The 25793-nt window shown below is 44.9% G+C and overlaps 1 protein-coding gene across 3 annotated transcripts in view; it reads left to right on the top strand.

Annotated features, from left to right (window-relative positions):
* The window catches only part of HECW1 (HECT, C2 and WW domain containing E3 ubiquitin protein ligase 1), a 430092-nt gene that overhangs the window by 382013 nt on the left and 22286 nt on the right, over positions 1-25793 (top strand). For all 3 annotated transcript variants that reach the window (XM_088018231.1, XM_088018230.1, XM_028108920.2), the window contains 2 exons: positions 72-185; positions 1019-1171. In XM_088018231.1, coding sequence (XP_087874357.1) covers positions 72-185; positions 1019-1171 — 267 coding nt within the window. The remainder of the gene's footprint in view (positions 1-71; positions 186-1018; positions 1172-25793) is intronic.

Raw genomic sequence — 25793 nt, 5'->3', positions numbered from 1 at the left:
AACTCATCTAGAACACTCTCCAACATCAGAGCTCAGAGCCGCTACTCACTGCCCATATGGCTTCTCCCCAGGCTCATCATTCGTCGGGACCATCTGTTGGAGGGAACCTTCAATCAGGTGATGGCCTATTCCCGGAAGGAGCTTCAGCGAAACAAGCTGTACATCACCTTTGTTGGAGAGGAGGGGTGAGGCACCAGCGGTTTTATGCAGACACCTCATTCAATGTGGGCAGGCCAGAGTCAGCAGATCTTGGTGATTTTTCTCAAGAAAGAAGAGGGTGGCTCTTAGCCTTTGCCCCAAGGTGATTCTGATCATGTCCTTCCAGGGGTCTTTCTCTCTTCCGGTATTGCCAAGCTTTAGAATTCGTGTTCTTCAAAAGCCCAAGATTATTGGCATGTGCTAGAGTCTGAGCTTACACACTTATACCGTGCAAAAAATACACTAAGCCAAAAATACAAACTTCAGCTATTATATCTTTTTCAGGTGGTGTACACTCCTGAGTATCTGATCAAAAAGCTCCTCCTCCTAGAGTGCACACATATAACTACATAGCAAATTGTTCATAGCCTTTCAGTGATTTTGTAAAAAAAAAAAAACAAAAACTACCTCAACAGTGGAAGACAAGCCTACCTGGGAGGGCATATCAGAAAAAACTTGGAAGTGTTTTCAATTCACATACATGTACTATCACGGGAAACCCTTTTATGCCTCTCACAGCAAGGTCCTTCTTTCTCATGGGCCAGCTGTGTGTTTGATCCAATAGGTGTCATATGATTGAATAAAGGTTAAGAAACACTGCCCTGAGAATTTATTCATGGACATCTAGTAAGAAACATCCCTAAACTGCATCCTCATTTTCTACAGCAAATTATGCTCCCACAGGGATCCACTGTAAGGAACAAAGGCTGTTCTCTGCTTTCCCTGCACTGACTCTGAAAGAACACACCAGCACTTGGATAGAAACAGGCCCCTACCCCTGACATGTAACGAGCTTCCTGGACCTCTGCTTCCTTTGCAGCCTGGACTACAGTGGTCCTTCGAGAGAGTTCTTCTTCCTTTTGTCTCAGGAGCTATTCAACCCTTACTACGGACTCTTTGAGTACTCTGCAAATGATACCTACACAGTGCAGATCAGCCCCATGTCAGCATTTGTGGAAAACCATCTTGAATGGTAAGATCTGGGAGGCTTGCTTTCTTATGCTTGAAACTTCTGGTCTTTCCTAGTCAGAAGTCAGTAGTACTGACTTGAGCAGCACTGTTTCTTGTTTAGAGCAGTGGGCCAGATATTAAGAGGGGTAATGAAAGGGAACAACAAAGGCCTAGAAGGAAGATTCTGTTAATTTTCACCCAGAACATGAAATAAATTACTAGAGACACTGCAAATGTACTATCAATGGCAAATGGATGTAAGATCCAGTAATTGCCTTCTGAGGAAACACTAAGGTAAATAGACCTAGATGAATGTTGCAATTCTTACCAAATGTTGAAAAGTCTACTAAAATTATAAGAGTCTTTGGCGGTATTCATGGGTTTGAAATTTTTTGACTGGGGACCAGCGGCCCTAGCACTGTAGACATCAGCTTCTGCATCTTACTGTGAAGTAAGGCTGCTGAACATCCTCCTGGCTTGAAAATCCATTATCTCTTTGGTTCTTTTTTGTGGAGGCATCTATTACCACTTACTGAGATGTGTAAGAAAATAACTATCAGTCCATTGCATGCCATTCTGTGTGTGAGATTCCTCAGATACGGGCATTAGAAGTCTCCAGAAAGTTGCATGGGACATCTAGGATGCCAGCTTTTTCCTGCCTTGGCACCACCACACCTGATTTGAAAATTATTCTTACTCTCACTGTAGGAGCTCCTGCTGTTAAGAGGGAAATGAGTCCTGGAACCTGCTAATGTGGGTTCTTATTTAACATTGCTCATTTATGATGTGTTGTGATGGCTGCTGGGGAAGGGAGCTCCTGGCGTGATCCCGGGCCTCCTGGCTTAGAGCCCAAATGCCTGTATTTTGGTTTATAGCATCAGAATAACCCACCTCTGCTAAGACTTCCAGCTATTGCACATGCCTTCTCTCTCTAAAAACTCTTAGCCTTGAAGTTCTTGAGCTGAGGCAGCAGTGTATCTACATTAAGTGTTTGGCACAAGTGAAGAACCAAAATTTGCCCATTATTGTTCCTTTTCCTGTCATTTATCAATAAGTGGATGCTGAAGTCTATGAGGCAGAAACACAGAGGCAGGAGAGGTAGAGCACATTAAGGGGATTTATGGCCCTGAGAATTGAATGCCGGCTCTGACTTAGGTCGGTCACATCAGGCAGGGTTCATTCCAACAGTAGAGAGTGCTGTAGCACCCATGACACAAGAGTACGTACATACACAGATCATCCTTAATACGATCCCTCAATTTTCCCTTAGTTTGTGAGCATGACATTTAAGATGGTGTCTTAGAAGTCATGAATTACAATCGGTAATCAATGAAGAAATATTTTCCTCGAATATTATGCCACATATGACCATGCTAAGGTGTTGTGGGGATGCCTTCATTAATTTAGCAGTTATAAACCAAACACATTCTATGTGCCAGGAAGATACAAAGATGAAATGAGCAAGCTCTTTCCCCCAAGGAGTGGTGGAGTGGTAATGGGAGCAGCACATGAGTAGAGCAAAAACTATGCTACAATGTCTTAAAACCCTGTGTGCGTAAGCCTAGGTTGCATACATAAGCCTGAGAATTGTATTAAATCACAAGGAAACTGTCTCACGCCACCCAAGGTAGGGGTTGGTGTGTGGGGAGTGAAGCCAGGGGATCTTACAAAAAGAGGGGATGATTATACCCAGTCTCGGCAGAGAAGGGGAGAGAAGATATGCCCAGGAGCCAAAATGGGAATTAAGAATTGAAAGGCATGAGAGGGAACGGAGCCTTCGGCAAGCAGCGTAGACATGTCAGAGCAGAGAATGACCTCAGGGTTGTGATGGGAAGTGGGGCTGGGGACAAAAGAGAGAGGCAGATGGTCATACCCTATATGGAGAATACTGTAATTGGATTTGTGGTTTTGAAGAGTAAATCTTGCCATTGCGTGGAGACACGTTTGAGGAGGTAAGACTGGGAAGAGTAAGACCAGCCCTAAAACTGTTCAGAAGTCAAGGGGTTCAAACTCAGGCAGAGGTAGTGTCCAAGGAAGGAAGAGACTGACTTGAGGGGCATCTTGGAGGGAGAAGAGATTGAACTAGTTGGTTGGTTCACTGAAGTAATATAGAGGTGAGGGAGGGAGAGAGGCATAGTATGTGTCCAGAGTGGCCTGGTTGGGTGGACTGATACTATTAGCTGTGATGGGAGTTATGTGAGGTAAACAATATTCAAAGATTTTACTTCTTTACTTACTTATTTGAGAGAGAGAGAGCACATGAGCAAGAGGGAGAAATAATCTGAAGCAGACTCTACACCAAGTGCAGAGCCCAGCACAGGGCTCGATCTCACCAGCACGAGATCCTGACCTGAGCCGAAACCAAGAGTCAGATGCTCAACTGACTGAGCCACCCAGGCTCCCCTAAATGATGTTTAGAGGAAAGATGAGGAGTTCACTCTTTGGCAGGTAGTTTGCAGTTTCTTCAGTAAGGACAGACTGATATATTATGTAAGTAAAACTATGGCCCTGGTTAGCTAGAAAGCAGCCGGGCTAGAAATTGAGATTTGGGAGATGGCAGAGTGGCTCAGCTTTGGGAGAAGATGACAGCCCTCAGAGCTCGTGCAGAAGATGAGCAGAGCCAAGGCCCACAAGAAGGTGGACAACGTGGATGCGCAAGGCATGGGCAGACTCACAGGTCCCTGAGAAAGCTAAGAAGGAGCAACCAGAGAGCTGAGCTCCTGGGAGGAGCATGACCAGGGAGGAGCACCCTGGTGGGAGCAGAAGGTGGTCAGGAGACACCTGCTGGGGAAGGGCGAGGCAGTCTGGAGAGGTGGAGGCAGAGGGGATGTGTAGGGACCCAATGTTTTGAAGGAAACCTTGCAGTCAAGCACATTTTAGTGCAAACATGGAGTAAGGCCACAGACAAGGGCCTAATGAGAATCACAAGACTCACTGGACTTGTGGCTTGCTACTTGAGAGTGGCCTCAGTCACTTTCCACTGGGGAGGGTGGCTAGCCTGCTGCCCAGCCCCTGCTCTCGACCTGATTCAGTTGCCTTCTGCTCATCTCTGACACTGAGGGACTGAAGACAGACGTGTCAATGTGTAAGTTATACTTCATTGCAGTGAGGAAGGAAACTGTTAAACGGGGATGTTGCAAGCATTAGCAGAGTTCTCTGGCTGAAGCCTTTATAAATGTCAAAGGCCCAGAAGTACCTACCCTGGAGGTGCTAACTAACCGCTGTCTTTCCAAAGGAAAGGGCATGGAGACTTTCATCTGCTGAGGTTCCCATTCATGTTGAGTATATTTGCTGTGCAGCCTGGAACAAAATTGCAGGTAGCTTTCTGAGCAACTGACAGTCTCCACAGAGCCCAGGCAGATGAGGGCCCTGTAGTGCTGCACATTGGATGGCGAATTGTAATAAAATGAGCAGGGACTTGCCCTCTGATGCAAGGCTGCAACTCTAAACCTCCAGTCCCCTGCACCCTGGGCTGGTGGAGACGCAGGGATGCAGAACCAGCACAGGTGCCAGACTATACAGAGAACCTCACGTGGAGTCTGACTCTTCTTTCATCAGCACTGTAGGGGCCTGGGAGCAGGGAGCAAGTTTCCTTTGGGTGGTCACAGCCGTGGCTGAGAAAACTTGAGTCACCGGGGCACAGCTTGCTTTAGATGGGAAGCCCTGCTGGGCTGTGGGCGTCTCAGTGAGATGGTAATGCTGCGATTATTCCTTCTGGGTATTTTCCTAGGAGCTGTCCTTGTGCCTAGCAGCAAATAGTTTTGCAAAGAAAACGAAGTACCCTCAAATGTTCGGTCGGCTCCTTTGTAGACATTTTAATGAGGGGCACCAAGGAAGGCTCACACCTTGGAGTCACTATGAGCCTTGCACAATGGGTGGGCAACAAGTGGGTCCTGAGGCCCCTGCCTGAGGCTTTGTCCGTGTCACTCCTGCAGCTGGGAGGTTGATGCCGTGGTGGAGTTCATCAGTGAATCCTGAGTTCTCAAATCTCAAAGCAGGTGCCACACGCCCACCAGCAGGATGGGCAGGACTGTGGCTGATCTCAGATCTAGGTGCATGGCTCTCCTTCCTTCCTCACTCCCCAGGACTCTTTATCCCACAATCCACATGGGCTGTCAGGAAGATGATTCTTGCTGTGATCAATACATCACACGTAGAGGACCCGTCATGGTCGCAGCCTTGATTTTGTAAAGCTGGAAATTGTCCCTGATGCAGAACAGGCCTGGGTAGGGGTCTGCCTGGAAGGAGGAGTGACTCCCACCTCCTGCCTGCCTTTTTGTTCTACACACCAGAAATAAACAGTGAGAAAACTGGTCAGGTTTACAGGATTCCAGCATCACCCAGGATTGAAACATTGCTCAGGTATGGCTGGAGCAGGCATCCTTGCACTGGTCTTTTTTTTTTTTTTTTTTTTTTTTATTCTAGTCTTTATCTTTCACTGGCCTTCTTCTGTGTCCTGTACTGTTTTGTGTGATTCCGCCTGGAAAAGTAAGCTTCATAGGAGCAGGGGTGTAAGATATGCACACCATGAGATTATATGCCCTTGAGAGCATGGGACCCAAAATTGGCACGCTTCCTAGCAGCCAACACAGAGGGAAATGTGATCTTCCTAAGGACTCATAGTACCTATAACATAAAAACAAATGTCATTCAGGAGGACTATTAAATCAAAGAGTGAACATTTCAGTTCTTCGGTGGCACTAGCCACACTTCAAGTACTTAACACTCACATGTGACTAGTGGTTACCATACCGGATCATGGCAACCTAGAACATTTCATTCACTGCAGAAAGTTCTATTGAACAGTGCTGAATGAGTGGACAGGAGAGGCACCACAATTAGTGCTTCCTTTGGGTGGTGAACAAAATGTTCGATTTCTGGGTGGCCAGGGGGTCTAGCCCTGCTATGGGCTGAGGGTTCAGCCTAAATACTTGTCAAAGTTGGGGAGTCTGAGTTGGTTCCTAGAAGGAGCTCTACTCTGCTCAAAGGTGGACGGGAAAAGCTATGCGGAACACAGATTTGTTTCTATAAAGCCCTGTCTACAGGGTGGGTGGGGGAAGTGCCCTGCTCCTGTTCAGCATGCTGCTCCCTGGTCTCACAGGCCATGCCCTGAGGTCCTGGCTCTAAGCCCTTCAGACAAGCAAGGTCAGCTCCGCCCCTTCCTGCTTCACCTGCCCAGTAGATGTGGACACTACCAGGAGGGAGGTCCTACCCTCAGCCCTGCAGGTGCAGAGCTCGGGTAGAGTCCCTCCTAGGTGACCTCTCGGGTGCTGGCCCTCACCTCACCGGCTGCCCTCCCGGTTCACCCCCGTCTCCTGTGCCCCTACAGAGCTAGCTGAGCCCCCAAGCAGATGGGTCCGTCTTGTTTTTACTCTAGCACATGCCTACCAATTTGAGGTGTTCAAAATAACGTGTCTTTGAGGATTGGCTGCATAAATGAGTGTTGTTCCACAAGCCACACTAGTCACTTCCTTGTAACAGGGCCATTAAAATAGAGGGCTCATACCTTCCATGTGCAATTAATTGCTCAGAGGTCACACTTTTTTATCATCTGTGATTTTTAAAGCCCTTACAGTGTCAGCAGTAAATCCACATGTCCCCTGGGAGCTTTGCACTCTGCTCTGCACAGTGCCCAAACTGCCTGTTACTGACGGAAAGCCTCTGCCTCTTCTCACACTGCACTGGGCCTCCCCGTCAGCTGCTTCCAGGCCAGCCACCACCCAAAGAGATGGGCAGAGGAGACTTCCCTGCACGCTGCCATTTGACTGCAGCTACCTGAAGTTCTCTGGCTCCTGCTTGCTGTGTGTGGGCCTCACATACACTGGAAAACAGCCAATGAAATCCAAAGCCTGTACAGGGGGGCATATGGATTCCACCTACTTCCCTTTGTTTCTACTCAAATGTTGAGAGGTCCCAATATGAATTAATATAGTGAGGAATCTATATACACACATTAAGTAAACTGAAAAAAATCTGATTTTTTTTTTTTTTGGTCATAGACCTGAAAGGACTTCTTGTAATTGCTGTTTCTTTACTTATTTGCACCACTGACTTTACAGATTGAGAAGGACCCTGTCAAAGTCAGCAGTGATGAAACACTCATGACAAGTAAGAGAGAGGAGATGGAGCTGAAGCCCTGTTGGTCCTTGCCTAAAAGGACCATCTGGATGGATGGATGCAGCCCTGCCATACATGAGTCAGGCAGCAATTGGCTGGCAAAGAGCATCTTGACACTCTTCTTCCATCCTCCAGTCCCATTGGCCAAGCCACCCATAAACCAGAGGGCAAGGGACCTCCAGATATTGCAGCCCATAGCAGCCTGTCCCCAAGGTTACCACGCAGGGCAAAGAACCGTGGGAAACCCATGAATGTGAAAGGCAAGGATTAAAAATAACTAGAAGAGCTTCTACAACTCAGGACTTCCCATCCATCCACTAGAAATATCACCATTTGCTAAGCTGTATGTGTCTATCACATGTGTCTTTGACTGCAGAAATCTCAACGTAATATTCCAAAGTCTAGATCTTCATTCTTGGCCATTTGCATATTAATGAGGCGTTCATATGTTGCTCTTTTTATTCTTTCTATCTCTATTGTATGCTGATTTTATGGCCCTGGAAATACACAGAAGTTAATATAAAGCTAAATAATAAAACATCCATTGAAAGCTTCCTAACCATGCCAGGCACCGTTCTAGACATTTTCATGTAACAATATTATAACCCAGATACTGAGTAGATGAAGATACTGACACAGATGAAGACAATGAGGTAAAGATAGAACCAATTTCACAGAAATTGTCACCAACCCAGGAGGGATTGGAACCCAGGCAACTTGGCTCCGGCATCAGGCTCTGGACCCCATACTAGGGCAAAGGCAGGTATTTAACTGGGCACATTACAATACAATGTGATAATTGTTATATATACCTCATTATGCACTTACCACATTGTATGGTAATTAGTAGTAGGTACAGGAGCTTTAAGAATGAGTGGGAAATTGGGGCGCCTGGGTGGCTCAGTTGTTAAGCATCGGCCTTCGGCTCAGGTCGTGATCCTAGGGTCCTGGGATCGAGCCCCGCATCGGGCTCCCTGCTCAGCGAGGAGCCTGCCTCTCCCTCTCCCTCTGCCCCTCCCCCTGCTCACGCTCTCTCTGTCTGTCAAATGAATGAACGAATGAATGAATGGGGGAAAGGGACTTCCAGATAGAGGTCCCAACACTCACAGCAGGGTGGAGGAGTGAACACACATATGAACACACCATCCATTTGGTATGGCTACAGAATAGAGATAAAGAGACTATAAAGGCATCCTCATATTAGTAGGAAAGGGCTTCTGATGGCATTCCAGGGAGTCTGGATTTTATCATGAAGATGACAATGTAATATTTTTAGAGGAATGTCTTGATCAGATCTGTATTTTAGAAAGTCAACTCTGGTTATAAGTAGCTGAATTGGAGTGGGCAATGGGGGTGTCATTTAAGAGGCTGTTGGAAAACTTCTTTCAAAAGAAAATAAACTAGGGCAAAAGCAGTGGGAATCAAGTTATTTCAGAAGGAGAATGGGCAAAAGCAAAACTTGGTGATGAATTATAGATGATGGAGAATTGAGTATATGAAAATTTCCACTTGCTATAAAGTGATATATAAGAAAATTCCAAGTAAAAAATTCTCATATATTTTGAATGGAGGTGACAAAACTATAAATGTGCAAAGCCCTAAACTTATTTTTACGTCTAATACAAGGTATGAATGGTGCAAAATGCGTATATTTTCACATTATTATGCTTGAATAGGAAAGATTCACATTCAGCTTAAACATCTCCTCTAAAGGCCTTCCTGATCACTTGATTTAAAATAGCCTATCCATTTATAACTCTCCAACTTAAGAGCTTTTCATAGTGACAGAACTTACTGCTATATGAGATAAAGTATATTTATCTTGTATATTTATAACTCATTATTGTTTGTCTCTCCCCCTAGAATGTAAGCCCTGTAAGACCAGGGTCTTGTTTTCCTAATCACAAACTTGGCACTCAAGAAATATGTGTGGAAGCAAAGAAAGAAAAAAGTATGGGAGGGAGGCATGAAGGACGAGTGGAAGGAAGGAAGGAAGGAAGGAAGGAAGGAAGGAAGGAAGGAAGGGAGGAAAGCAGGCTTGCTCCCCAGTTAAAAATCCTTGGTTATGGGAGTTTCAATCTCATTTCAATTTTTAGTTCAGAATATTTGAGATTCAGAAAAACAGTGCTCATTTTTGAATGTCATTTAAGATTCTACCAATTTGTCCTCCCTAAACTCACCACTGGAAATTCTTTTTCTGTCTCAGTGATTCTAAATGCTACTTCTCTCAGAGCAAATCTAAGACACACTGAAGTCTAAACAATTGAAATAGGTGAACAGCTTCTCTATTTTGAGGCAGAGTGCCGGAACACCAGACATGCTCTGTTTTAAATATTAGCACGCATCACTTTAAGCAGTTACGGTGATATGAGTCACTCTTTACATAATCATCAGTGCAAGAATTTTCAGAAGCCAGGTTTCAAATCTGACACTGTTTAATCAGTTTCTGCTCAACAGCTAGAAGGTCCATGTGGTCATTTCATGTCAGTGACAAATCTAACCGTTATCAGTGTCATAAGCAGGATTCTAAGACCTCTCAAGTCAAAATCTCCAAGAGCCTTTGCTAACTGCAACATAGACTCTTCCCCTCCTTCTGCTTCTGTCTGGACCTCTCTCCCTTTCCAAGCAGACACTACCTGGGTGGTAAAAATCTTCTGCTTTCAGGTCTCTAGCAAGGGGAGGTGCGGGGAGGAGGGAGACTCCTTGGAACATGTTTAGAGGTTGGCCAAGTGGGTATTAAGTGTAATTGTAGAGTTTTGTGGAACTTGAGAAGCCCTGGATAACATGTTTTAAATATCCCTTGCTACATGTGCAGAGTCTTGAATTAGTAGGTAGAAACCACAATATCACGAGATCCCATTGGATGTCTCCTGGCCCTTCAACCTCCCAGGGCCCCTCCTAACAGAAGAGCTCAGTGTGTAGTTTTTATTTGAGTCAGGATCAGATAAACTCGCTTACCCCAAGGCATCCAATAGCAGTCGCTAGGGTCTTCCGTAGACCAAGAGCTTCGTGGGTCCCGTCTGGCTGAATCTGAGTAGCCTCCCCAGCAGTGCTGGCAAGGAACTGTGGCGCGTACACTAGCTTAGAAATCACCATTAAAATGTGCATGACCTGTTGTGACCATGTCCATTCTGTTCATTTCTTAACCCAGCTTTCTTCAGAACTTGTGAGAAATTTTGGGTAAAATTTCAAAACTATTAGAAAGGATGCTCACTTTGAACACTTGCATTATCCAAAAACAGACCTGAGGATTTAATATATTTAATATATTCAATTCAGTTGGCAAAGAATGGACTCATTAGTTAATGATGCCAATACAGTGAGCTGTTCAACAAAACGTTAGGTTAAATTTCTCGCTGATCTGAAAGCATATGTAAAAAAATTTTTTAGAGTCTTTTTTTTTAAGATTTTATTTATTTATTCATGAGAGACAGAGGGAGAGAGAGAGAGGGAGAGAGAGAGAGAGAGAGAGAGAGGCAGAGGGAGAAGCAGGCTCCCAAGGAGCAGGGAGCCCGACGCGGGACTCGATCCCAGGACCCCGGGATCATGACCTGAGCTGAAGGCAGACGCTTAACCAGCTGAGCCACCCAGGCGCCCCAGCATATGTAAAAATTACAACAAAATCTCTTCAAGCAAATCTAGGTGACTTACAGATATTCTAGAACATAAACATTATTGAGAATGTAAAAGAAACAAGAAACCTTGCGTGGTAGAGACTTTTTAAATCATGATTGGACCCTAGAATCTATCATAGAAAAGACATATTAGAATATATATAAAAATTAAAATAATTTTTATGGCAGAAATACCATAAACAGGGGTGCCTGGGTGGCTCAGTCAGTTAAGCGTCTGCCTTCGGCTCAGGTCATGATCCCAGGGTCCTGGGATGGAGTCTCGCGTCAGGCTCCCTGCTCAGCGGAGAGTCTGCTTCTCCCTCTCCCTCTGCTGCTCCCCCTGCTTGTGTTCTCTCTCTGTCTCTGTCAAATGAATAAATAAAATCCTAAAAAAAAAAAAAGAAATACCATAAACAAACTCAAAAGGCAAGCTTAAAAAACGGATCTATGATCGTCTTAGTGAATTTATCTAAAGATTGCATGTGTATAATTTTTTTAAAATAAATTCTTAAAGACGAAAATGCCATTTGGTACAAGGGGCTTAGCTAAATTACTAGAGGGGAGCATGTCTCAGACATGAACTCCTCTGTGCGCCCCCACTCCTGGGGACTTGGTGATGGTCACAGACGGCCTGGCAGTGCGCTTCCTCTGGCACATTATAAATACCGCGTGTACAGCTCTATCCCATTCCGCCACCACCCACCCCCACGCACCCCCCACCCCCGCTACTCAGCACAAAATTCTTTACTAATTCCCGCTGTCTACAGAATCAAGTCCAGATGCCTCAGACCCTCAGGACGAACCTGAGTTCTGAGACCGCAGGCCTTGAGACACCATCTGCCTTCCCCCGCCAGCGCCTCTTTTGTCCCCCTTCGGCACTGTCCCCTGCTCTCTGTTGTTCCTATCGTTCCTCTGTCCCTCTCCTCTCAGTCATGTGGGTCCACGTTTCACCCACCCTTAAAGCCCACTTAAAGTATTTTGTAGTTCCTTCCTGATTTCTTTCCTGAACGTTCTTCTGAAAAACAACTTCATCTCCTCTTGAGTTCTTTGAGAAACAAAGGTGCTCAAACACTTTTACCTGAAACTGCTTGCCAGTGGAATTCGTGTTCGATCCCAGTATCTAGAACAACGGAAGTAGAGCCAGTCTCCATCAGGTGCTGGGTGGCCGCTCACTTGCTCACTCGGATCCTTCTCCCTCCCTGGGTCTCTGCATTGTAAAGATTTGCGTTAGTTTTGAAACTGGATCAGGCAACACTTTTTTGTCTTTGCCCTTTGCACCCAGCATGATAGAGAGGCATTTTCATTCCCCCTGCTTGGTGCACATTCCTGACAGCTGAGTGCAGGGTTTAGCCCCACTCAGAGGTAGAGGCAGAGAGGCCGCACTCCAGCTCCTGCGGCAGAGTGCCACCCAGCCAGAGGTGATGACTTCAGAGCCTGGCAAACCTGCGTGTAAGTTCCTACTCCAGGTCTTCATTGCTGCGTGAACCTGGGCAGTTTTCCTAACCTGTCCGAATCTCAGCCTCCTCGAGAGAACAGTGCCTATTCTGCATGGTGGTTATAAAGGTAGAGCGAAAGTGACTGGCACCTCCTACGTATTTAAATGTAGATGCTGTTGTTCTATCCTTGATATTTTGCAGGGACATTAGAAGGTCCTAGAGAGAGCTAGAGTGGTTTCTTCGATCCAGTTTCTCAACCTCAGCACTAGTGACATTTGGGGCTAGATGATTATTGTAGGGACTCTCTCATGTGTTGTAGAATGTTTAGCAGTGCCCCTGGCCTCTCTGCTCACTAGGTACAGTTGCACCACCACCATCCCCAGTTGTGACAACCCAAAACGTCTCCAGACATTTGCCAAATGTCTCCTGGGAGGCAGATGTCTCCCTGTTGAGAACCCCTGCTTTTATGTTCCCATATGGAAAGGGGTTGGGAAAAGAAAAGTAACTCATGGCTGAACAAGGGCAACAATATTTTTGCAGGATAAAGAATATTTCTGCAGGCTTGTAGTATCATAAAAACATGTTCAATATTGGAATAAGTCATTTTCTTAGACATCTTTGGTTACTCGATCAGCCTAACCCAGCCTCTGAGCAGGAACCAGGCAAAGAGCCTCGGTGCAGTCAGGCCCCTGACTCCATGCTCTGATTCTTTCTAGTGCATCCAGAAGGGAGCCTCCCACTTGCTTTAATCATTTGCTTCCAGGACACTTGCCTCCTGGACTCAGGGGTAAAGCTTAGAGAGAGGTCATGCCTCTCAGGAATCAGGATTCACGTGGAGTTCCTTGGGAGGGTTGAGGCAGGCATTTCTCTCAGGCCGAGTGCTGTCACCTGCCCAGTAGACCACCGTCTCCCTCCCAGCAGGCCTGCAGCTGTGCAGGAGGGCCAGGTACCACACCGCAGTCTTCCTGTAGACCAGGAGGAAGCAATAACACAGCAAACCACTGGTGGGGATGCCAGGGCCAAGTCCAACCCAACTATTAGCTGTGGAGATGGGAGACTAGCTTGGGGCTAAACCCTGCACTCAACTGTCAGGAATGTGCACCAAGCAGAGGGAATGAAAACAATGCTGGGCATGGCATGGGAGCAAGGAGCAGCAAAATGTCACCCTGCTTAGAGGACTGGGCACCGCAAAGGATCAAAACTCCACTTTCCTAACACCTATTCCAAAACAGCTCCATAGCAAGGATGTCATAATTGTTGGCACTTGCCGCTGCTGTTTGCACTGTGTGTTCACTTTCCTAAGGGAGTTCGGCTCCTAAGGGAGATGGGGATGTAATGTACAGCATAGAGAATATAGTCAATAATATCATAATAACTTTGTATGGTGACAGATAACTAGACTTACCATGGTGAGCATTTTGTAATGTATAAAAATATCAAATTACTATGACATACACCTGAAACTAATAGGGTATTGTATGTCAGTTATACTTCAATAAAAAATTTATGTTAGGAATCAATAGCCCTAAAATGGCTCTTCCTGGGAGCCTAGCTGTGTGGAGCAGCTGGAAGCATGTAAGGTTTCTGAGGAGAAAATAAGGAGAGGCAAAGACTTGAATTATAAGAGAGAGCAGGAAATTGATGGGGACAAGAGCCCCGAGGAAGCAGGAGGAAAGAAGACCTGTCACACTAGTGAAGAGAGAAACCTGAACTGGGGACAGCTCCCTCTTTCTGGCTGGAAGGAAAGAACTGACAAGTGTAGCTTGCAGATGTACACTTGAAGCTGGCGACACATGAAGGGGATTAGCTTTGGCAAAAAGAAGAACCCCTCCCCTATTTATTGGGGTGGAAGGTGGCACAGACAGATGCGTGTGGCTGCAGGTAAGTGGGCTGAGTGTAAATGTACCATCTGCTTTGAGAAGAGACAGGTCTTTACACTTCATCCCTTCTCTGGTGTCTGTTCATAAAATGCAATGGCTGATGCGTACAGCCAAACTTCGCTTCTGACTTTCAGACCATTTTTCCCCCCAGTTTAAAAAAAAAAAAAGGATGAGGGGTTTGGAGCTAGTGATTCTCTCTAGTTGGCAACTGCAGAACTTGTTTTAAATGTAGATTTCCCAGAACCCACCCCACAGAGTCTAATCTCCAGGCACGTATATTTTGTTTTGTTTTGTTTCATGCATCCCATTATTTTATTTATTTTTTCATTTTATTTTATTGTGTTATGCACCTATATTTTAACAAGCACCCCAGGGATTCTGATGTGGGTAGAAGGGTTGCAGAAACATTGCTGAGATGCTGGCAGCTTCAAAAGCCCTCAGAGAGCGTGAGAAGAAGAAAACCAGGTGTTCATGCAGTTTTCACACAGAGAAATGAAATCACCACAGGCAGAAACAACAGATTTTCACTCAATTTACCAGTATGTGAGAAGTTAGAAAACATAAAGATCCAAAAATGAAGGCAATAATGTTGGGTAAAGCATAGAAACATATGTTGTGTGGGAACATCCTAAATATTGTGTGCACTTAAATAATGAGGTCGAGAAAGGATAATTATTTTTAATTAATAATTATTATGAGCATAAGGAAAGAGGAATATCTTTGAGATAGGTTTATAAAGTAAAATAGAACTTAGCAATTATGAAGTGCTTTTCATCTTCAAAGAACCTATTAACATTAAATTACTCTTCTTTTTAATTCTCCCATGAGGTAGGTAAGCAAATTTTAACATTATTATCCCTTATTTGTAGATGGGAAGAGAAGAGTGGAGAAGCTGTGACATGCCCATGTAGGCCTAAAATTGAAAGGACTGAAAGGAAAAAAAAGGTTCCCACCATGCAGGAGATCTGGGTTTTCAGGCTGTTATTTCACCTTTGCTCTCCTGTATGCTTATATTATTGGAAGAGAAGTTACAGCAGATTTTGTATGATCACCTGCTGGTGGAGGGATGGAAGAAGCTCATTGCTGCACAAGGGATGGGAGAGGCCATTTACTGTTCTCTTGATTTCCCTGGTGTATTAGGACTTAAATGAGGAAGGCTTTTGAAAGAATCACAGTTAATTAATTTGACCAGACGATTTACGTTACCTTACTTAAGCATACATAGAAAGTGGGGATTAAAAATTATGCTTTGATTCCATGACTCAAACTTTTCTTATGAATACATTTATTATGGCTTGGTTAAATACGTAGGAATTGATGCTGCCCACCTTAGCAATTTGCTTTGAAGACAAAGGAAAAGAAAGCACGCTAGTAACAAAGTCAAGCCCAAGAATAAATTAGCATATGTGACAAATATCATGGCCGAGAAATCCCTAAGCTTGACGCTTTCTAAGTATAAAAATTGACAAAGTCAGAACTATTGTTTAAGTCACTGAAAGATGTACTTCCCAAGAAAGATGTTCATTTTCTGATTTGTTTAAATACCAAATAGAATTAACAGAGTCAACAGCATCTTGTCTATTGGAAGAGGTTTAAACAATATATAAATGATGTGAAACTATAGAGGTTTATTTTTGTTTCGCCTCAGTCTCATAGGAGGAAATGTACATTCAGAGCAGTGGGAAGGATGGAGTTTGAAAGCAGCAGAAACTAGAATGAACGGAGAGTCAGGGCCAATGTAAATCACATAGAATGGGTTTCCTAAATTAAGAATAGTAAAGCTGTCTCAAAAAAAGTGTTGAAAATGGCATTTGCAGAGGTAAGCCAGGGACAGATGTTTAACCTTAAGTTGAGAACAGGATCAAGGGATCCGAGTGATCTGAGAAGGGGGATAATTGGTGCAGACGTACAAATCTAATGATCAAGAATATCGTTGTGATAGGGCGCCTGGGTGGCTCAGGCGGTTAAGCGTCTGCCTTCAGCTCAGGTCATGATCCCAGGGTCCTGGGACTGAGCCTGGCATCTGGCTCTCTGCTCTGCAGAGAGCAGTATGCCCCGCCCCACTCGCTAGTACACTCTCTCTAGCTCTCTCAAATAAATAAAAGCTTTAAAAAATTTTTAAATTTAATAAAAGAATGTCATTATGAAAGGTACATGTGAATCACTCTAGACTTCTAAGGAGGTGTATGATATGATCCAAGACACAGATCCCCAGATATAGGCTGGGCACAGATCTTAGGACCTTGGAATCTTTAAGGGCAAAAAAGGGGCAAGACGGGCTTCCAGTTTTCAGATGATGAATAACAAAGATAGGCTCCAAGATTGGCTTTCCCTACTATCCAGACTTCTAGAGACTTTGTCTTTTTATATTCCAATCCCAAAGAATATCAATTAATTCTATTATCTAAAGAAAAGTACAGTCAGCAGATAAACCTTCAAAACAATAAAGCCAAATAAAACATAGTTGCAAACCTCGATATCATATTTATTTATTATTTTGTTGGGTTTATGTTTCCTATGTTCCCCCTCTATCAATCCAGTTAATTCAGGAGCAATTACTTAAATATCTTCAAGTAGTCCTGCTACCCTGGGTATATCAGGACCTGTGTAGCATAAGAACTTGATGTTGTCAGAGCCATTATTACTTTGCCAATCACATGAAAATTATAGAACGTCATTGAAGTTGAGACCTCAGTAAATCTAATAATTTCCTGAACCCTAATGATGTCACTAGACAGTATGCTCCATGGGAGCTTGGGAGGCTCGTCTCTTGTGTTCCCTAAGTAGCCCACCAACTAGCCCAGTTCCTTAAAAATGGTAGGTACTTCGTTATGATTTGTCAGAAGGAAGGAAGGCAGACCTAAAATTCGTTTGGGCTCTATCAAATTGATTGTTTTCTTTTTAACCTGAGTTTCAGTAAAATATTGTGCATGGCTCAATGAGTCACAGGCAAGAGAGGGACACAACATCTAAAGGGTCAATAAGGCATTATGAATTCTGCTTGGAACACAGTGACATTGATCTCCTATATTCTCTGCTTTGTGTAGCTCAGATAATTAAGACCTTTTAAACCTTCACTTTCCTGGATTACCCAGATGAGGATATAGTAGATGTCAGAGCATTTTAGTTACCCAGGCAAGCGGCCGTACCTGGTCAACTTCTCCGCAGAATTCTGGGCATGGAACCAGACTCCCTGTCTCATTTGAAATTAGGTAAATTCTCCTCTTGCGTGAAATGAAATATATGACTTTAGTGGATCAACTTACAAACTAGGCAATAATATGCTTATTGAGAGGCATTCCAGAAAACTAAAGAGGATTTTTGGATTCTCTGTGTTCTCTATTCCTTTCCTAGGGTTGCCATACCAAATTACCACAAACTGGGTATTCTCAGTCTGGAGGCCAGAAGCCCAAAATCAAGGTGTTGGCAAAGACATGCTCCTTCTGAAGGCTCTAGAGGAGAATCCTTCCTTACCTCCTTCAGCTTCAGGGGGCTCTGAGAATTTCTTGGCTTGTATCCGCATCACTCCAATCTCTGCTTCTTTCTTTTTGTGGCCTTTCCCTCTATTTCTGTGTCTTCTCTTCTGTCTCTAATAAGGACATTTGTCAGTGGATTTAGGGCCCATGCGAATAATCCAAGATGATTTCATCTTGAGATCCTTATTCATATCCTCAAAGACCTTTTTTCCACTTACAGTTTCCAGGGTTTGGGAAACAGACATTATCTTCTTTGGGGGCCAACATTCAACCCACTGAAAGGCACAGATTATTTGCATCATATACTTCTAGAAGAGCTTTCTCTAAAAAGGAGTCACTAATTTGGCCACCATATTGAGGACCAAGCAGCCCTGTTCTTACTCGTTTGCCCCCTGCAGGGCTGATAGTAATAGCAGGCACTTGGCAGGCATCAGGGCTAGACACTCATTTCAGTTGCTAATTAGCAATCAGAAGATAATATCCTGTCATTATCTTGTGTTGGCAGAGTCTCTTTCATGGCCAATGAAGAAAAACTCAAGTTTTCTCAGCTAATTGCAACACTGTTCCCTCACACAAGGAGCTATGAAAACCAAATAAAAATCATGCCTTGCATCTGCAATATTTAAACAACTTTGGGGGTGTGAGGGAGGGGATTCTTTACACATTCCTTGAAACATTATCTGAATAAAGGTGGGTGTAGAGAATAGACCTAATCTACCTAACCCCAGAGGCCTTGACCTACATTGCTCTCTGGCCACCTGCTTCCCACAAAAGGCCCTCCCAGCCTCATTATCACCCAGAACCGTGCCATATCTGAAATTGAAAAATTTAAAATCCCACCATCAATCATTGTACATCCAGAGTTCCCACCTCCTCCCCCTACCACAGCTGCTCACCCAGTTCATTTGCACCTCAGACTCACCATCCCCTACCCATCTGGCATGGCTTCCTTCACCCCAGGCCTCCATGCTTGCACTCCATCTGATGGGCAAGACGCCACCGTGGATCAATGTCATAATGCGCTCTCCCACATTCAGTGCCAGAGCTGTTTCCTGTCCCTCTAGCACCAAAGAAAAAGAAATAATTCTGAGAGATGGTACAATCCTAAATCATACTCTCTGACCTCAGCAGGTTCTTTAGCAAAGCTCGCCAGCCCTTTGACTGATGCACCTTCCATTCCACTCTCCTGAAAGCCCCTGCCTAATAGGCTCTATCACTTTGAGGAGATGACCTCAGATCCTACTCACGTAGAAACACGGAGTCGACCACCTCAATTTCACACCCCGACTGCAAATGCCCGGTGCTGACACCTTCCCAGCATCGCCCTCCTTCTGTTCAAGACAGACCCTTCCCCTTAGGCTCTGGATCCATCTGCTCCCGTCCCCTCTGTGCCCTTGCTCGAGCGAGTTTCCTCTCCCTCATTCATCTTTATACTTTACCTTCTCCCCCTGGTTAGGGCTCCTTTCCTTCATTCACTTCTACTGAATCTGATGTCAGTATTCATCACCGAAACCGCCCTTTCCACGAGCAGCAGAGACCACCTAATCAACAGACCCAGTGAACTATTACCACTCCTTTCCTTAGTGGAAACATTTACTTGCATATTTTATATGTAAATAAACATATATGCTTTTATAACATCAGTAATGTGCATGCATTGTAAGAAATTTAATTCACACAAGGAAATATCTCCACACAGCAATAAAGACTATTAATACTTTGACTTGAGGGGCACTGGGTGGCACCATCAGTTCAATGTCCGACTCTTGGTTTCAGCTCAGATTGTGATCTCAGGAGAGTGAGATGGAGCCCCGCTGCATGGGGCTCTGTGCTCATCAAGGCATCTGCTTGGGACCATCTCTCCCTCTCCCTCTGCCCTCCCCCCGCCCCCGCTCTCTCTTTCTCAAATAAATTAATTAATCTTTAAAAAAATATTTTTTGACTCAAGTCCTTCCATGATATTTTATGGATGGTTGGAGAGATGGATGGATGGAAAGATAGATAGAATTCTATATAAAATATAACAATAGAATCAAAGTTCCCTGTTTTATAAAGTTCTCTCCATGTTACAGTGTGAATTCTAAAGCTATATGTTTAGCCTGACCTCTCCATTGAGCTGCAAACTCTTTTATCCAAATACCTACTAGACGTCTTTATTCGGATCCTCCTCCAAGTTAGCATCCATCTAATCTCTCCATGAGCCACTTCCTGCCATCCTTCATTTCGCCTTCTGCTCACGTAAAGCTCCATGCCCTGACATTTTTCTTCCAAAACTGTTCTCACCATGACCTGGACATACTGTAATACACCGTCCAATCTTCCCTCCTCCCCAAATCCATCTTTCACATGACTGCAGACTGATTTCTTAAGTGCCACCCAAGTATATCCCTCCCTCCCGCTTAAACCCTTCAGTAGGTCCCCATTGTCTAGGATTTAAAACCCGAGCGGGTTGGCATGGAAAATAAGAGCTTCCAGGGCCTCCCACTTCCTCCTTCTTCACCCTAATGTTGCCCCTCCTCACTCTTCATGCTCTAGTCATCATGAACACATTCCATTCTGTTGCCTGCCTCTTTCCTCATGTGATTTTATTTTCTTGGAAAGCCCTTCCCTGCCTTACGTGATCTCACTTCTACTCATTTTTCAAAGCTCACCTCGGTCATCACCTCCTCCAGAAACCCAGCCTAGATTTAATCCCTCCCAAATCAGCAAGTGTGGTGTTTTCACACACCCTGTGTACTTTTCTACAGCACATCTTACGTGGCAGTGAATTGTTGCATTGTTATATCTATCTCCCTACTGTCCTGTAAACTCTTCAAAGTGAACGTTTACCTTTGGCATCTTTGTACACACCTAGCACATGGTAGACAATCAGTAAATTTGTTGAAATCAAACATGCATGAACACACTTTAATTTCTCTCACATTTGAGAAACAAACCCAAGCCTCCTTTGGTGTCACCCCCTCCTCCACCTACTACTCTGATTTACCATTCCCCTAGAGACCCGTTTGTACGAAGAGTTATCTGTGCCATGTTCTCCACTTCCTCTTCTCCCATTCTCTCCAGCCAGGCTTTCCTCCCCTTCACCCCCATGGAAACAGCTCTCACCAAGGTTGCCAGATCCACTGGGCAACTCTCACGCCTCCTATTCCCTGATCTCAGAGGCACCCGCCACAGTTGGTCTTTGCCTCCATCCTGAAGCATGTTCTCTTGGTTCCTCTCCAACCTCACTGCCATGCCTTCTCAGTTTATTTTATCGTCCCTCCTCATCTTCCAGATCTGTGACTGTTACACATGCTCAGCCCTCGGTCCTCCTCTCTATCTGCGTATACCTCTTCAGGGAAGTCTTGTCCACCTGCATAACTTCGAATGCAATCTACACCCTGCCAACCCTCCCATTAACATCTGCAGCCAGGCCCTGTTCCCGGAAGTACTGACTCATTGACATAGCTGCCTACTCAGCAGCTCTACCCAGATATTTAATAAGCATGACAAACTTAATATGTCTGAAAGAGAACTCTCAGGTTTTTCCTGCAACCTTCTCTTCTGGTGTTTCTCATCTGCTAGATGGCACCACCATCCACACAACTGCTCTGGTCCGAGACCATTGACTGTCTTCGGTGCCTCCCTTTTTCTCACATTTCCCCTCCAATCCATCAGCAAGTTCTTTTGGCTCTATCATGAAAATACATCCTGAATGACCTCATTGCCTCCACTATCACCACCCTGGTGTAAGCTACCATCACCTCCCATCTGGATTACTGCAGGAACCTCTCAACTGGTCCCTCTGCTTCCACTCTTGCCATGCTCACCTTCCTCCATGCAGCAGCCAGAGTGATCATTTCAGTGCATCAGTCAGTTCATTCATAGACCCTACGTGAAACCTCCAGGGGAGTCCCATCGCACTTTGGATAAAACCCAAAGTCCTTCCTATATCCTGCCAAGCCCTGATGTTCTGTCCCCTGGGCGTCTCTCCAAACTCATGTTCTACCCTCTTGCATTTCTCTGTCTGGGGTTCAGTCCCACTGCTCCATTCTCTGTTAGTCAAACAAACTGTATGTGTTTCCACACTGGATATCACTCTTCCCCCAACTTATAATGCCTCATTCTCCTAGAGGCTCACCCCTTTCCATCATTCAGATCGGACCTCCTCCCCTCAGAAAGGATGGCACAGTCTGGTGCATTTGGGAGGCATCATTCTTGCCTCCCATCTTTTCCCCAAGAGAAACCTAGAGGCCAAGTTTCTGGTGGGAATATAAAATTCCATTTGGTGTCGTAGGAAGGTATACCTAGAGATTCTAGGAGTGGTGAAAAACTGCTCAGGTATCGCAGAGTGGAACACAAAGCCTTGCGTTGGTGACCTTCATTGCCACGGAGGGCCCAGGAGAGGCCTGTGATACCTACATGCCAGTTAGAAAGGAGACTATAATCACCTATTTGGATATTCTTCCCCCAAGGGGGTGACTTTGCCCTCACCCCCACCAGGGGACATTGAGCAATGTCTGGAGACAGGGTCGGCTAATATCACAACTGGTCCTGGCATCTAGTGGGGAAAGGCCACCAGTAGTGTCAGATGTCTTAAAGCACACAGAACGGCAATACTCAATAGTGCTACAGTTGAGGAACGAGCGCTGCTCTCTTGAGAGTCACAAAGGACCTTAACCCCTGCAAAGTCCCGTCAATTGCCAGAGAAGCAGTGACCTAGGATGATCTACAAAGTAGCAGGAATGGAAAGCATGGCTGCTTCAGAGAGAACCTTCTAGAATTCAGCTGACACAAACCACCTGCTGTCAGTCTGCGGGGAATAGGCAGTGCACAGGTGGATGCAGTCAGAGAGCCATTTCCTGCCAAATGCTTGAACATCTGCCTCAGCCCCCATCCCCTCACCAAAGGCAGCAGGGGCCAACCATATTATCACCAAGTGTCCAGCCTCTTGTCCTCTCAATATACTGTCTGATCACCTTTTGTTAGGAAGGGCAGGAGATAGGGTCAGCCTTAAGTCTTTCAAGGCTGAAGCTGATGCTGAGTGGTGCTGCATCCAAAGATCCAGAAACCAGAGTCACGCAGAGGGAGACTGAAAGTTTACAGGTCAAGAAGAAGCTGAAAAGATCACTAAACCCCGAGACACCTTGACACAATTATTAGGGGCTCAAGTTTAATGCCAGGGGATCAAACTACCAGATACACCACAGAAAAACCTTTTTGACTTGGCATATTACCTGGGTACTGCACTGAGGGGTTTATTCCATTATATCACTTTCATATAAAGGGATTAATTAGAAGCCTTTTAAGAGTATTTTGATTCACTCTCCAAAAGGTCCTTCAGGGTATCATTAGGTGTTATTTTCTTCGCTTGTCAAGCCATCTGCTTTCCCTTCCGTAAATCCAGCCTGTGAACAAGAAATTCCTCTCCCAAACTTCCTGACTGAATTTCTTGCCATTGCGCAAACTACTTTTGTTTAAAGAATCAGTCGAAAAATACACTGTGAAATCATTACATACTACCTCCTGCTAAAACATGTTCCCATGCAAAGTTCCACTGGAGAGACTGAAGAGGGAGAGGTAGGGAGGGAGAAGCCTGCTATGTTGGCTTCTTGGTGTAAAACATTCGCCACATCTTTCCATACGTGGACCCAGTCACCCAGTCTCCTCTGCAGTTCAGTCTTTCTGTCTGTCTTCCTAAATGGGGACCTACTATCAATACTGGAAACGGGCATCAAATGGTATATGATGTTTCAGAAATTTTCAGTAGGCTTGCATAGTCGTGCTCGACTGGGATAAAATCAGATGAAAATTTTTAATTTAATTCAATTCAACAAATCTTGGTGGGACCCTTCCCTGTGCCAGGCACTGTGATGCATGAATGTTGTGTGTAAGCAGAGCAAAAGCTTGTAGGTCTGCAGCAGCCACAAACTGCATGCTGGTGCCCTGGCTCAGTCCACATTCATTCTCCCCTCTCAGTCCAGCATCCCTGGGGTTCTGACGGATCAGGCGTGCCAGTCTGCAGATGGTGTTTATTAAACACCCAGGTGGACTGACCTCCACTAGTCCCTGGGCAAAGTCTTTTAGTGTCTTAGCCGTTGCCCTATACATTATGACCCCCATTTTGCAGATGAGTAAACTGAGGACCATGGATGTTTAGCAGCTTGCCCAAAGCCACACAGGGCAGAAGAGTTAAACTGAGGCAATCTGACATCAGAACTTACAGTTTTGTCCTTCCCACCACATTGCCTTCTTTGGATTATTGGCAAACCGCCCAAAGAATAATGAGTCAACAGATGGTAATACACTCAAGGGGAGAGTCGAGTCTTTGTTGCGCTTTCAAACCACGTGGGAAGATGTGCTAGAAATGTGTGAAACTCCATTGCCTTTTGAACTCACTAAAATGTACAAAACCCAGATAGAAACTGAGATAAATCCTTGCCAGTACCAGTGGTTCTTTTCATATCTCCCGCCATAATCTCCCTCCGTGTCTTTATGAAAGCTCAAAGTGGCGGCTGCAGTTTCAATCATCAGAGGCAACCGCAGTTCACCCTCCAGATATCTGGCGAGGTGTTGAGGAGGATGCTTGAAGAGTGACATCTGCCCATTTCAAAAGTCCCCTCATGGTCCCAGAGTTAACTGGCTGCATGCTGCTTCCCCCAATACCTATGAGCAGATGGATGAAAATGAAAACCACTTAGGTTTCCATCAGAATGGGAAGGGCCAAACAAGTGAACAACATTTATGAAATGAAATACTGTGCAAGTTTACTTAAATCGGATGATGAAGACCCGTATTTACAGATATGTGAGGGTGTCTGTGCTGTCCTGTGGTATGAAAACAGGAAGCTACAGAGAAGCAGGAGTGGCAAGGTGATCCCATTCACACAAGTGTGTCTGTGCTCACCAACTGATAGGCAGGGTAAAGACCCATCAAGGTCAAAGACATTACCTCCTGTGACAGAGTTGATGTACTTTTATTCGACACGTTCTATGCTGTGTATATTTTTCTTTACACTAAAGAATACCCAATTCTGTTTTGTTTTATTTGGCAGGAGGGTAAGGGTTGATGATACCAAAAAACAAAAACTTGTAACACATGGAAAAACCAAGGATATGAAAAGAACTTAAGAGTCCAAGGATCGTTTCTATAAATCACAGGGTTGGTGGGGTTAGGCTGAGAAATGTAAATGTGAGCTGTCCACATTCTTCCCCTGAAGGAAAATAGACCATGTCTTCTTAACGATGAAACCCGTAGTTGACTGACTCTCAATAGAAGGGATTTTTTTTTCTATTAAATGTGGAGTTCTTGGTATTTTGCTATACAGATCATATTTTTGTGGTGTCTTGGGTCCAAATGGATTTCCGTGGATTAATCTCTGATCAGTAAATAAATAGGAAAAAATGGCATATGTACTTTTAAAGAGTCAGGAATACATCTTAAGATGATGGTGTATCAGAATATCCTAGGGGGTTTTCATATTATACCCAAGGTGGAGCCAGAGGGAAACTCTCTCTTCTCCGGACTTGAGGATTACGGATGAAGGGAGGCCCCATTCCTGACCCATCAGAGTGCTGTATCCTTCAAGTGGCTGGAATGGAGAAAATATTGAGACCCACCATCTAGTACCAGGGGAAGGGTCCCAGAGGGACCTGCCATGGTGTAGCTGGCATGTCTGCTACATGCATTCAGGGGACATGCCGAGTCTTCTTTGTGTCCTCAGACACCTCCACGCTGTCTGCACTTGCATCTGCTGATTTACCTGGGGCCTAAGGCCCCTCCTTTGAAAAGAAGTTGAATCATGCCCCTCATTAAACACATGTGGGCATGTCTGATATGCTCACAAAGGAGAGCCAACAGAAAGCAAGGGTGAGCAGGGAATCTAGGTCCTCAGAAATAACACAGCTCAAGGGAAGCAGAAGAATGGCACAGCAAGCCAGAAGTGGCCCACAAGCCTGAGGTTGAGATGTGAATGAGTGGTGGTAGCTGCTCCCTAGGGCCACCATGACTTTGCCAGCCTAGGGATTGAAGGACAGTGAGTAAACCTCAAAAGGAGTCGTAGTAAACTCTCAGGTCCCTAGCAACTCTGCTGTGAAGTCCGTCTAACTGAGCAGGTTAACACAGAAGAGCTCTTCCCTACCA

Source organism: Eumetopias jubatus, unplaced genomic scaffold (assembly GCF_037043125.1).
Source record: "Eumetopias jubatus isolate StellerSeaLion01/CBP00866 unplaced genomic scaffold, mEumJub1_p1.0 scaffold_14, whole genome shotgun sequence".
Classification (NCBI taxonomy): Eukaryota; Metazoa; Chordata; class Mammalia; order Carnivora; family Otariidae; genus Eumetopias; species Eumetopias jubatus.
Note: the sequence above shows the minus strand (reverse complement) of the source record. Positions and strands in the feature narration are given on the sequence as shown.